We start from the raw sequence: 13,664 nt of genomic DNA, 5'->3' as shown, positions 1-13,664 counted from the left end.
ACATTATCCTTTCATTTAGGACATGGATCTGGAAGGGCTGAGACAGTGAGGGAGGGAATGAGTGAGAAATTTCCTTTTATTGATGGGCCTTGCAGTATTGCTGGCTCTGGACCTCCTGCTGGAAATCTGAAGGGAATGGTAGGATCCTGGGCTCCCGTTTTGCCCCATGTTTCATTTACAGCCCGTATTTAGGGACCACTGAGAGTCACAGAGCTTTTATATGATCTTACTTCTTAGTGTTTGTATCACTTCTCTTGTTCTGAAACCTTGCCAGAAAAGGCTGTTGCTGTGCTGCTGTTTGAGCCTCGCAGTGCTGGACACTTACTCTGAATCAATTCCCATGGACAGTGTGGAATATCCAGCTGCAGATTTAGCAGGCTAGAAAACAGATTTCCCCTTTGTTTTTAGCTTCCCATGGTGCAGTCCATAGCTCCTGCGAATGGCCCGAAGGCGGGAGGAACAAGAGTCACCATCAGAGGCAGCAGGCTGGATGTCGGCTCAGAGCTCCGTGTCCTCATCAACTCCTCCAAGCAGTGCACGGACCTCAGGTGGGAGCAGGGCTGGGGGCTGGCACTGCAGTAACAGTGACAAGAGAAGCATTAGCAAGGTTGGTATTGTCCCCCAAGGAGTCAGGCAGAGGGAAGGTTTGGGTGGGGGGCAGAGTGCCTCTGTCTGCACGGGGAATGGGGCAGCCGTGGCATGAGCTGAGAAGTGCCTGGCAGCAGGAGGAACAGGTAGCTGGCGTGTGACTGGCAGCTCCTGCTCATCTGCAGCTGCCATCTGCCTGTCAGGGGCTGCTCAGGCCAGACTCCAGCCTCTGGCTCCCTGCAGCTCACCCCTTGTGTCCTCCCGCAGCCGCACCGACAGCACCATCACCTGTACCATGCCCGCCGCGGAGCTCACCACGGCTGTGCCAGTCTGCGTGCAGTTCGAGAACAAGTCTTGTGCCAGCCACAACATCACTTTCAAGTATGAGAAGAACCCGGTTATATCAGACATCAACCCCAAAAAGAGCCAGATCAGGTGAGATCCCGCCCTAGCTGAGACAGCCCGTGTAAGAGAGGGTCCTGCCAGGAGAAAGGGGCTTCTCAGCCTTGGGCTGGACTGGTATAGAGGGTGCCTCAGCTTGCTCTTGGGGTGCTCCGGGGTAACCCTAGCACAGGAGTAGATGAGGTCTCACACACCAGGACTGGTCATGGCTTGTTTTGATGCATTTAGGAGTGGACAAATGTCAGCCTTGGTAACGACACTGTGCACACCCGGTGAGTGCTTTGGGGAGACCCAGGTGGGGGCTCTGTGAGACCCTGAGGCTTTTTCTTGGCAGTAAAACACCTAGAGGATAAGATGAGATTTGTAATTTTGGATTTCAACCTTCCCCAAGGTCACAGTATTTAATTTTTAAAGTGTGTTGCTTTTAGTTTCACATCTCTGTGGAATTCTCAGGCTTCTGTTCCTTTGGATACTGTGGTGAAATACCACCCTCCTCACCTGGAGCCTGAAAAAGCCAGGGCTGACTAGGAAATCTGGGAGGCCAGCAGCTGTGCCGGCAGGGCATCGCTGAAAGCAGCACGCCCAGGGGAGAGCAGGAGCAGGCTCTGGTGGTCTGATCCCCTGGAACAAAGCTGCCTCTCTGTTCCCAAGCACAATGCCAAGGCTGCAGGCTGTGGGAATGTTAGGGGAAAGGCAGGGCCATGACTCAGCCAGGCACAGCCCCTCGCAGGCTTCCAACTGCTGAGTGGCGAGAGCAGTGTCTAAAAAGAGACAAGGGAAGAATGTCCTGCCTGTAGTCACAAAGGAAACCACTGGGCTATTTCTCAGTCACCTTAGTCTGCTTCCTTGGTATTTAGAGCAGTTCCCAAATTTCAGAGAACAGGGATGATACCTGCAGGCTCTCTCCAGCCTCCGGCATGGCTCGTGCAGTCTGGCTACTTCAGCACGTAGCTGGGCTGTTGGCCATGAGGCACCAGTAACTTGTGTAAAACTTCAGCTGGATCTGATTTCTCTTACCATATTGATAAAATAATCCATATAACCAAATTCTAAACCAATGCAAAAGTTGTACACTGGTCTGCAGATGTGACAGGCTCCTAGTTAGAAACTTGGATCATAACTTCCTCGTGATATCCCCAAGCTTCAGAGAGCTCTGGGGCCACGTGCCCAGAGTCACTGAGCCTGGAGTGTTCTTCAGATAATGGGACTTGTGAGTCTTGCCTGTTCCCTGGCAAATACTCCAAACAAGTCAAATGTGGCACGGGGGAAGGGGAAGGTTGATCCAGGGTGCAGATGAGTGGTGATGGTTCTCCCACCATTGCTCTGCCTTGTGCATGTTAAGGCTGCTCGATATTCTTGTTAGTTGACTGCACAGTGAGAGGCCCATGTGGTGCATTCCCTGCCAAGCAGATTCAAAACACAGCAACTTTCACATTTTGATCTGAATGGGAAGTTCCTGGAAGATGCAGGATGAGGGATGTTTCCCTCTCCAAGTGTCACAGTTCTGTGTGGGCTGTTGCAGGGCAGGGCAGGGGCAGGGGATGTCTCCTGGCCATCGCTTTACAGGTCACTTACTTGGCCAGTGGCCAGGATGCCTGCTGCATACCCTGGCATGCAGAGGCTGCTCTTCTGGGCTGTGGGAATAAGGGGGACAGGTCACTGATTCTGGAAGAGGCTCTCCCCTTTCTACCAGAGCATCTACTCCTCCTTCCTTCCTTCCTTCCTTTCTTCCCTGATATTGTGGTAGCTGTGTGTATCTGTGCTGTAATTAGAAAGAAAACTTTGGCAGTTGGGTCACATTTTCTGCTCAGGCAGCTTGGAAACATCTCTGAGAAAATGACAGGAGGAAGATGCAGCCACCACATCTCACTGCTGCACTGTCCTCTGCAGTCACCCTCTCTTTCTTCCCTTCTCAAAGCGGGGGCAGGATCATCACCCTGGAAGGAAGAGGTTTTGGGCTGGTGCAGAATGTGTCCATGGCTGTCCGTGGCATCGGCAGAGAGCACACGGTGGGTGCCTTGGCGTGGAGCAGGGTGGTGCCTGCTGCCAGAAGGGGTGAAGCTGTGGCCTTGGCCCGTGGATGGGCCGGGAGCACTCGTGGTGCTGGGTTCTGACACCTCACACTTCTGCTTTCAGCACTGCAAGGTGCACACTGACACTGCCATCACCTGCCCCTCCCCAGCTGCCTCCAACGTTACTGTGGGGAGCAAGCCAGCCCCCGTCGATTTCTTCCTCAACGGGCGCCTCTACACGGACGAGCGCTCGGCTCTGGATGAGGAGATGTACCCCGAGGAGGCCCTGCACATCAGCAAATTCAGCCTGGGGTACTACTCTGACCCCCAGTTCTCCACAGCCAAGAAGGAGAAGTGGATCAAGCACCATCCTGGCGAGCCCTTAACTCTGGTCATACATGTAAGAGGGTTGTTACAGCTCTGCTTCTCTCTGGGTGCCACCACCTGCACCCTGGGCAGCTCCTCAGTCCTAAGGACCAGCACAGGGACTGTCCACAGACACAGGAGAGGGAAGGGGGTGGATGGGAACTGGATAGGTAGGAACAGCTTTTGGCTCAGCCTGCAGCCCAGGAGATGCAGCCTGGTCTGGGAATGCCTTCTGAGGCACGATGCCAGAGAGCTGCCCAGGGAGGGTGTTGTAGCAAGGGGCTAAATGAGATACTGGACATGTGGAAAAGAATTACAATGCCCTGGCCTGAAACCAGGCAGGTGCTGCAGAAGGGCCTGACAATAGGTGTTTATTCCTGCAGAAACAGATCATTCATTCTTCTCTTTTGGCTACTGAATTCAGCTCAGCTCACAAGGAAGTTGGGGTGCAGAAGCTGAGTGGCCTGGACAATGAGCAGTAGTAATTCAAAGGCCATTGTTTGCTGCAGGATATCCTAATTGTTTGCAACATGCTCCAGAAATGTGCTCCCCCTTTCTCAGGCTTTGCAGGCGCATCCCCTGGCTGTCCCATCCGTTGTACATCCTTCCCTGCTCCCAGATGAGCACTTACATCCTTATCTTCCATGCACAGCAGGCCCGATCAAAAGCAGATTTTTCCAGGTTCCATGAGGGGCTTGTTCATCCCATGCCCCATGCTGAGTGAAGAATGGGAAACAGGAAAATGGGGAATGGCCTGGTTTTGGCTTTCCTGTGGAGTGCTGGAAAAAAGTCCTCGGTGAGGGAGAGTCTTCCCAGGTCTGCAAAACAGCAGGGAATATGGAAAGTAAAGCAGGAAGATCGATTGCAGTTCCAGCTGCTATGCTACAGCCTGACATCCTGATTTCATTTCTGTCTTTAGAAAGAGCCTGACAGCCTGGGCCTGGAGAGCAATGAGTACCAGGTGAAAATCGGCCTGATCTCGTGTGAGATCCAGATTGTTTCAGACAAAGTCATCCACTGCTCCATCAACGAGTCGCTGAGCTCCTCGGAAAGGCAGCTGCCGGTGACGGTGAGTGCGGAGCTGCGAGCGGGGTCCCCTCACAGCAGGAAGGACAGCCCAGCTCACACACTGCTGACCCTGCAGGAGCCTGCACAGGGGCAAGAGTGGACAAGGCACGCCGTGCTGTGGCTGCTCAGGATGCAGGGGCCGGGCTGGAGGCTGCCCTGAGCTCTGCTGAGGGGCTGCTGCCCTCCAAGGCGTGGGGCACCGGCAGCTGGGTGTCTGCACTGTGCCAGGGTCACTTCTGTCAGGCACAGCCAGCTCTCAGGCATGTGAGGTTTTGTCACCTGCACTGATTTTCTGCCCCTCATGAGATATGTTTGGGGATTTCCATACAGCTTTAAGCCACTGGCTGTGCTCCCACCAGCAGGAGGGCTACGAGTGGCCATGAGAGTGCAGCCTTCACTGAGCTGGGTCCCTGTGCTGTGACCAGGAGGGTGAGCTGTCCTCAGGGCTCCCAAAGGCTGCTGCTTTCTCACTGCAAAGAGTTCAGCATTCAGGGCTGCTGCTTCTCTTTGTGTCTGCAAATGCACCACACTTTGCTGCTGTCCTGTTCTCCAGAGGGCTTGACTGAACTGCTGTGCTTGCCTCAGTTTCCCTCATGTCAAACACAGCCCATGGCCACGCAGGGATGTGACCATGGCTCTTTGTGTCTGGAGAGAAAATGCCTCCACCTCTGTGGGAGACCCCCCTGCCCTCTCCCAGCCCGTGTGTTGGCAGGGGATGGATGGGAGCCTGAGGCATGGGCAGGGAGGGGAGGGAGAGCTGGAGGGAGCTGTGGAGTTGGGCTGCCCAGGAGAAAGGAACAAGGAGGCACTACCAATGTGCTGGCAGGGTTGTTCAGTTTATCTGGCAGCAATCTGAAGTGTATGAAATTCTGTTGCAAATTGGAAACATGGAAATGCAGAAGTAACAGAATTTCCTGAGTCATCTTAACAGGAATTTTAAACAGGGTAATTTTTTACTTTTTTTTTTATTTTTTATTTTTTTGTAAGAACTGAGAAACAGGGGAATCCCTTTGTGGAAAAAAAGGAATTTTTGAGTTTGCTAGTGTTGGTGACATTAACCAATCAGGGCAAGTCCCCAGGAAGCAGGAGAGTGATATCCAGCCCTAAATATCACAAAGCTGTTCAGAGTGCACCAGCAATGAAAGTGCAGCTAATTAATCTGCTTAATTAGCAGGTACCTTAATTGCCATACCTGTGCATCCTTCCTAAATCTACAGACGTGGCTGGGCCCCTCAGGAGTGGCCACTGCCTTATCACACTTGAGAAATGCCTTTGGTGACACAGGGCAGGCATGTGCAGGGACCTTGCCTGGGTCGCACTGGGTGTTGAGCAGAGCTGTCCAGCTACACAAGAGAGACTTGGCATGACATTCAGGCCCATCTTTGTTCATAACCAAACAGTTTAAACATTGAATTAAACAGCAGATGTGGGATTTTTTTCTCAGAAAAATGCAAAAGGCTGAGCTGGTGGTGAGAAAAAGACTCAAAACACTTTGAGGAGCTGCCTCACTGCAGCATTTCAGAGGGAAAAGTGGAGATCCTGAGGCTAGCACGTGGCTGTGAGGCTGCTGAGTGAACCTGCCCAGGTGTTCTTGCCGTGCTGTGGCTCCTGTCCCTGTCCAGCACCGTGGCTCTTGGGCAATGTGCCAGGGTAGAGACCAAAGCTCTCAGTGCCAGGAGCCTTCCACTGGCAGCAGCCATACCCTCACCAGTGCTCCTAGAGCTAGGGCTGGATTTCCCTCAGGATGGAGCTGTGTCTGGTGGTGGAGGTGGTGGTAAGATCCTGCTTGTGGGATGTCTTTGGTCCAGTGGCTGAGAGCTGCTGGAATTCCACCCCAGTGGGCACCTTCCCAGAGGTGTTCCATGACACAGGAAAACAAAGATTAATTTTGATTAATCAAAAGAATAAGATTATTGGAGCTCTTCTCTACCTCAACGTTTTTTTTCTCAAGTTTCTCTCACTTCTTGTTTTTTGGGAGAAGTGAAACTCTCATTTCCAGAAGCGAAAGCCTGTTGTGTCATGAGTTTTCCTTATCAGATGATACTGTGGAATCCTTTCATCCCAAGGGCCCAAAGAGCTGTTTGTAAAAGGCACCCAGTAACTTGCCAGCCTGTGATGTGTGCTGGCCTCTTCCCTTCTGGAGATCAGGAGACCCAAGCACTGAGCTCCAGTGGTTTGTGCTTGTTACAAGAAGTACAGGCTGGGAGCAGAGCCAGCACCTTCTGACACCCCTTTCACTGCTTTAGCCACAAGATCATTACTCGTCTATGGTCTCATTTATTTTTATTCCCGTAGTTTATTTGTATTTCAAGGACTTTAAAGTTTCTCAACCCTACTTCTTCTGGGTGGCAGTCGTTCTGATTTTGGAGGAGAAGGGCAAGAGCAGCAGGGCTCCAAAGGCTGTTCAGAGTCATAAAGAAGATGATGATTAGTGGAAGTGATGTTCTAATAAGAGCAGTGCAGGCAGCCTTGGGCCATGGGCTCTCCAGGAAAGGGGCAGGTACACTGGGGCCTTGGGGACTGCAGTTCTGCCACCAAAGCCCTGTGGTGGCCCTGGAATGGGCACCACTGCAGCATCACAGCCTGCTGGGTGTGGCCTTGGCATCCCCCAGAGCCCAGGAAGGGAACTGGGCTCTCCAGGGACACACACAGTGCCCAGGGTCTGGCAGTGAAAGGCACAGCCTGGCCTCCCTCCCACAGAGCCTGGGGGGCTGTGCCAGCACGGTCAGTGAGTGAAGGTGTGCTGAGTGCTGCCCCGTGTCCCTCCTGCCCCCAGCCCCCTGGCAATCTGCTGCTCAGCTCCTGCTTTTCCTCCCTCCTTCTCCTTCCTCAGATCCAAGTTGGAAAGTTCAACTACACAATCGCCATGCTGCACCTTGGGGGAGGAGAAACCGCGATCATTGTCTCCATCGTTATCTGCAGCATCCTGCTGGTCCTCTCTGTCGTGGGTAAGGGAAAGAACGCTGTGTTTCCAGGCTGTGGCAAGGTTTTTCTCTCTGCATGTGGAGGTGTGAAGGTGACTCTGAGTGCTGCAGTTGTGCAGTACATGAAGCTAGTCTGGGTGCAGTAGGTATGGCACACAGCTATTACCAGAACACAGCTCCCCGCAGCACAGAGCTTTTCCTGGCTGAATCCACAGCTCAGCTCTGTTACTTGAACCTGTGATATTTATAAACTTACCCTTTTCCCCAAATACTTAATAGTTACTATAATACAAAATAAAGAAGGATGTGAGAATCTGATCTTGATCACAGGCATGATTGTCTCATTCCAAAGGTGCTCTTAGGCCAAGATCCTGCCATCAGGAACCAACAGTGACAGGTGCCTGACCGAGTAGGAAGAGCAGAGCCAGCATCCTTAGCTGCAAATCTGAAGCAGGCACACTGCTGTATGTATCTGGCTGGAAGCTGTGCTGCACACCTTTGTCCTCAGGCTAGGTTCATCACATGCCCAGAATGACTGTGCAGCAAGAAACCTGCCAGTTCACAGCAAATGAGGGCTTTAGAGTAAGGATTTAGTTTATTTCTAATAAAGGCTCTAATGCACCCTATTTACTAGATGCACCACACATCATTAGAAACATATTTCTGGAGGTATGGGAAGACTGTCAGATACAAACACTGTAATACAGGTGGTAAACATCCTCAATTCTGTATTCATTAATCAGCTGAAAGACATTAATATACAGTTAAGCTGAATACAGACAGCCCAGACCTAAACTGAAGACGACAGTTACAGCACAATCATTAAATTCCAGCTGGTTTTACTTATTTACAGATAATCGACAACTGCCTGAGCAGTTACCAGTCTGGTGGTAGGTGTGAAACCAACTCTGGCTTTAGCTTTCTGCACTCATGTCAGAGAGAACTGCTCTGATCCCAGCTGCAGCTGCTCCTAAGGCCGGGTCCAAAAGGCTTATTCTCTTCCTCTTTTCCAGCTCTCTTTGTGTTCTGCACAAAGAGCCGCAGAGCTGAGCGCTACTGGCAGAAAACGCTGCTCCAGATGGAGGAGATGGAGTCACAGATCCGGGAGGAAATCCGCAAAGGTAAGTCATTGTCTGGGTGCCGAGGAACCATGGCTAGGAGTGGGATGCCAGGTTAGCAGGCTTGAAGCAATTCACCTTGTGCTGTGTAGAAGTTTATAGACTTACTTGTAGGAGAATTTCTGTGATTGCCTGTGAGCTTTGGCAGGGTTTGGGAATGAGGCTCAGTGGCTGGAAGTGTGGCCCTGCCACTGTCCTGCTGCCTGGCTTGGGCCAGCCACTGATCTCCAGTGCCACCAGCCTCTCTGCCCTGGGGTTAGAGAAGTTGTCAGTAACCCTCTGGTGTCAGAGGGTTGCTTGAAGGTCACGCTAACCTTCAGTGTGCTTTCCTCTTGGGTGCAACAGAAACTGCAACATGCTCCTCATAAAACAATGGGAGAAATATTCCAGGTGCTGGCACCCACCATCCCACAGCCCACGATCCTGCCACATCGGCTGCCATCCTGTCCTGAGGGGACTGCAGCTCCTGGGGCAGAGAATGTTCTGTTGGTGCTTGGGGCAAGGTGAACAGTCTGAGGGTTAAACCCTGGTGGGAATGTGTTGCTCAGAGGAAACACAGCTTCAGCCCCCACCAGGGCACGGTGTGAGGGGGCAGACGAGACGTGCTGTGCTCTCCAGTGCCAGCCTGTCTCGGCTGGTGAACTGGGCTCTCACCATCTGCACATCTCTTTGTGTCAGGTTTTGCAGAGCTGCAGACAGACATGACAGACCTGACCAAGGAGCTAAACCGCAGCCAGGGGATCCCCTTCCTGGAGTACAGGCACTTTGTCACCAGGACATTCTTCCCCAAAGTAAGGAGACAGCGTGTGTCACGGGCATCTCATTGCTCCCAGATATGTCTCAACCAGTTTAGGGCTTTGCTAAAGGGCTTTTACAGTGTCACAAAATCCTTCCACTGTTATATATTTACTTGTCACATATTTCAACCTTAATTATCATCAGAAGTGGAGCCGCACCTCCTGGGGTGTCATACAAGATCGAGCTTGCTCACACATGACAGGAGCTGGCGGCAGGGCTTGTCCTGGAGTTGCTCTGGTTTGCCCGTTTGGGGCCATTGCACACCTCCTGAAAGAGCTCTCACAAGCACAGTGCTGGGGTCTCCTCAAGGGCTCCAGTGTCACCCCACTCCATTCAGCAGAGGCTGAAGGGTGGCTGAAGGGTGAATTGGTAATCAGGGAGAGGGGCTTTTTGTCCCATGCAGGGTGCCCCCAAGCATTCCCAGCAGCTTGGCAAGTCCTTGGGAGGCCTTTGCATGTCTCTGTCTCTTCCTCACGGTCTGAGGTTGGGCTGTGGTGCTCCCAGTGAGATGTGCCTTGGGCACCCAGTCCCAATCTGTCTGCCTGGAGTCCTTTCCCAGAGCTGCACCAGACGTGCTGGTGCCATCATTCCTGTCACCGGCCGCTCCGCTGCGGGGCTGCGCGCCCTTCGCTCTGGCTGTATTTCACCCCGAGGCACTTGTGTGTCAGTGCTGAGGACTGAGATGATGATTTATGCCTGCAGAGTGTTTCATTAGTAGCTATTACTCAGGTTTTTCAGTTATGCAGTCTCCATGTCTCTGCACACTAGAGGCTCTAAGATTCAGGCTGGTATATGAATGCTAGAGATTTAAACATTTTTCCCATCTGTTTTAAAAGTTACATATGTTGAAACACCCAGTACTCCTCTATTTTGATATAGTCTTCTGTAAAGCTTTCTCTTCTGAGAGTTTTCTAGCTGTCACATTACTCTATTTGCAGTCTCCCTGTCCTAACAGCCTTGTGTCTGTGCAGACGTCTGCCTCCCCCCATCCTTGTGGTGTTTGCTTATTCGGGAGGCTCTTCCAAAGTGTTCCAAAGCTCCATAAGCCAGCCCCGTGCATGTCTTTGGAATGGGTGGCTTTAGTCCCCAGTGCCTCTCCACCTTATTCCCCTGAGGTGCACAGCACACAGGTGCCCTCCCCTAACACTGTTCTTGGTTCCAGTGTTCCTCTCTCTACGAGGAGTGCTACATCCTGCCATCCCAGCAGCTCAGCTCACAGGTGGGCGCCCAGGTCCAGGAAACACATCCACTCCTGGTGGGGGAGTGGAAGGTGAGTACCCCCCTAACAGAACAAAAGCTTTTGAGTGTTGCTAACCATTAACACAGAGCAGCACTGGATCAGCTTTGGCCAGCTGGAGAGGGCAGATCTGTGGATCTGCCCTTGCATGAAGAAGCGTTGGCCTGGGATCCTTCCTGGCTCCCTAACCCTGAGGCTGCAGTAAGATCTCCCACTAGAACTTCTGAAAGCTGACCAAACCCAGCCCTCCTCACCTCTCCTTGTACAACCACTAATTGTTTTGTCAGCCCTCAGCTGCGCTTGCTCCATCTGTCTCGTAGTGGGGAGCCCCAAACTGGCCACAGTGCTCAGGTATCCTCAGGAGTGCTGAACAGAATGGAATGGCCACTGCCACTGACCCAGCTGTGTGTTCCTTGCCAGCAAAGCTGCTGGCTGTGTCACGTAGAGGGAGGAGGGGCTCTTCTGTTTAGCATCTCTGTGCTCAGTAGGGGCATCCCTGCCATCAAGAGGGATAAAATGTGGAGGAAAACAACAAGCAAGGTTTTCTTAGTCTGCTTTCTAAATTTTTCTTCAGATCCCTGAGAACTGCAGACCCAACATGGAAGAAGGAATTTCGCTGTTCTCCACCTTACTCAACAACAAGCACTTCCTCATCGTGTTTGTCCATGCTCTTGAGCAACAGAAGGACTTCGCTGTCAGAGACAGGTATGAACTTCAGAACCAAAGACTTGGCAGCTGGAGGAGACTAATTTATTCCTAACCCAGAGCAATCCAGCCAGTGTCTGTGGCTGTGTGTTTCAGTGGATGGTTGAGTCACACTTGCCTACACATTTCTCTTAGAAATGGATGGCCATAAACCCTCAAGAGCACTTACTCATTTGGCTTACCAGTAAGAGTGTGCAAGCTGGCCTGAGGTCCCGCAGCACTGAATGAGGGCTGGAACTTCTAACACCAATCAGAAGGCTCATGAAAATTGTCTGAGAGACTGCCTTTGTGTGTTGGGTTTTTTAGTGCCAGGCAGCAGCTCAGTCTCGTTGGATTGGGGCTTGAGTCCTGTACCATTCTGTGTTTCAGGTGTAACCTGGCCTCCCTGCTTACTATTGCATTGCATGGGAAACTGGAGTATTACACCAGCATCATGAAGGACCTCTTGGTGGATCTAATAGATGCTTCAGCTTCCAAAAACCCCAAGCTTATGCTGAGGAGGACAGAATCTGTGGTGGAGAAGATGCTCACCAACTGGATGTCCATCTGCATGTACAGCTATCTCAGAGTAAGAGAACCAGTCCCTGCCAGGGGGTGCAGGGTCACTGCTGTGTGCAGCAGGGATGTGGGGGACAGGACCTGACACTTGCTAGCAGTGCCACTCAAATGGTCACTAACACTTGGCAAACTGATGTATTGAATGATTCAGGCATAGGAAAGTAACCTCAAGTTCAGTTGCTTCTCCAGTTCTGCCCAGGGCTTTGGTGAGCTCAGTCTTCATGGCAGGCCAGAACATGGATCAGCATTTTCACTATGCTTGAGGAGAGCCATGGTGGAGCTGAAAAACAACTGCAGTGGCTGTAGGGTTTGGGAACCACCTGGTCATGTGTTGTTCCTGTGGCCAGCTGGCACAGCCATGCTCTCTGGTCTGTCTCAGGAGCCACAACACTCAGAAGGGCCGAGGGCACCGGGGCAGGGGCTGCTCTGGATCGATGCCCATTGCTGTGTGGGGCCTCTTATGCAGAGGCATCCTCGTGGTTCTGCACGAATCTGAGCAGGAGAGCTGGGGTGTCTGTCCCAGAAGGCTGGCGGTCTTCTCTTGGTAACGAGCAGGAATATGTTTGGCATCTCAGAGCCATCAGCAGTCCATCTGCTCAGTGCTTTATCTCCAACGTTTGCCAGTTCTGTTTGGAATTCCCCAGAAGAATTGAGCAATAACTTAATTGATTCCACAGCAGTTAATTGGAGGATACCCCATTATACCCACAGGAAGAGCCTTGAAAAAGCCTTTGAAAAAAATCTCTTTTCCCAAAGTGTTTTCTACATCCACAGAAGCGATTCTATATTGTCATCATACATATTGTGATGTCTTCTTATCCCAGATAATCACTTTTTGTCCTAAAGCCAGTGGTTTTGTAGTTCATAATCTTTCATTTCAGCAGACACAGTTAGCCAGTCTAATAAAAGAAGAGTTACAGGAGTGGGTAAGGATGGCTGTGCCAGTGTAGCCCTATATCCAGCCTGTTAGGACAGAAAAGAGGAAATTAGTAAAATTTTTTTAATCTTCAGATTTTGTGCCTGTAGTTTAATCATTGTAGAAAAAAAAGTGCTGATTTTCCCTTTTGGGGAGGGGAGACCACATGTGAGGCATCTGATCCAGCTCCAGCTTGTGCTAAAAATGGACATTGTGCAAGAAGGCTTTCTCTGGGAAAAAAGAAAAAGAGGAAAGTGGAGCCCCATCACGTGGGCCTGAAGGCTTGAGCACATTAGGTGGCTTAGTAATGGTGAGGAGCTCCACACACAGCACGGGGTGGGAGCTGCCCATTCCTGCAGCTGGGCTGGGGCTGGGGGGCTGTGGCCATCCTGGGGGGCTGTAGCCATCCTGGGGTGGGATGTGGCCATCCTGGGGGGAGCTGTGGCCATCCTGGGGTGGGATGTGGCCATCCTGGGGTGGGATGTGGCCATCCTGGGGGGCTGTGGCCATCCTGGGGTGGGATGAGGCCATCCTGGGGGGCTGTGGCCATCCTGGGGGGAGCTGTGGCCATCCTGGGGGGAGCTGTGGCCATCCTGGGGTGGGATGTGGCCATCCTGGGGGGCTGTGGCTATCCTGGGGGGAGCTGTGGCCATCCTGGGGGGCTGTGGCCATCCTGGGGGGGCTGTGGCCATCCTGGGGGGCTGTGGCTATCCTGGGGGGAGCTGTGGCCATCCTGGGGGGCTGTGGCCATCCTGGGGTGGGATGTGGCCATCCTGGGGGGCTGTGGCCATCCTGGGGGTAGCTGTGGCCATCCTGGGGGGATGTGGCCATCCTGGGGGTAGCTGTGGCCATCCTGGGGGGATGTGGCCATCCTGGGGGGAGCTGTGGCCATCCCCAGGGCCGGGCAGTGCTGCTGTGAGCTGCGAGCTGGCTTCCCCCTGCTCATGGCCCGCAGAGGGAGGATGAGAATAG

At 52.4% G+C, this 13,664-nt stretch overlaps 1 protein-coding gene across 2 annotated transcripts in view; it reads left to right on the top strand.

Annotated features, from left to right (window-relative positions):
- Positions 1–13,664, top strand: part of PLXND1 (plexin D1) — a 67,249-nt gene that overhangs the window by 35,526 nt on the left and 18,059 nt on the right. For both annotated transcript variants that reach the window (XM_058844697.1, XM_058844696.1), the window contains exons 15-25: positions 409–548; positions 856–1,023; positions 2,909–2,999; positions 3,127–3,402; positions 4,288–4,437; positions 7,270–7,384; positions 8,374–8,481; positions 9,157–9,269; positions 10,439–10,546; positions 11,088–11,218; positions 11,588–11,786. In XM_058844697.1, the coding sequence (XP_058700680.1) occupies positions 409–548; positions 856–1,023; positions 2,909–2,999; positions 3,127–3,402; positions 4,288–4,437; positions 7,270–7,384; positions 8,374–8,481; positions 9,157–9,269; positions 10,439–10,546; positions 11,088–11,218; positions 11,588–11,786 (1,599 nt within the window). The remainder of the gene's footprint in view (positions 1–408; positions 549–855; positions 1,024–2,908; positions 3,000–3,126; positions 3,403–4,287; positions 4,438–7,269; positions 7,385–8,373; positions 8,482–9,156; positions 9,270–10,438; positions 10,547–11,087; positions 11,219–11,587; positions 11,787–13,664) is intronic.

This window comes from Poecile atricapillus, chromosome 9 (genome assembly GCF_030490865.1).
Source record: "Poecile atricapillus isolate bPoeAtr1 chromosome 9, bPoeAtr1.hap1, whole genome shotgun sequence".
NCBI classification, from domain to species: domain Eukaryota; kingdom Metazoa; phylum Chordata; class Aves; order Passeriformes; family Paridae; genus Poecile; species Poecile atricapillus.
This window is presented reverse-complemented; position numbering and strand designations above follow the sequence as displayed.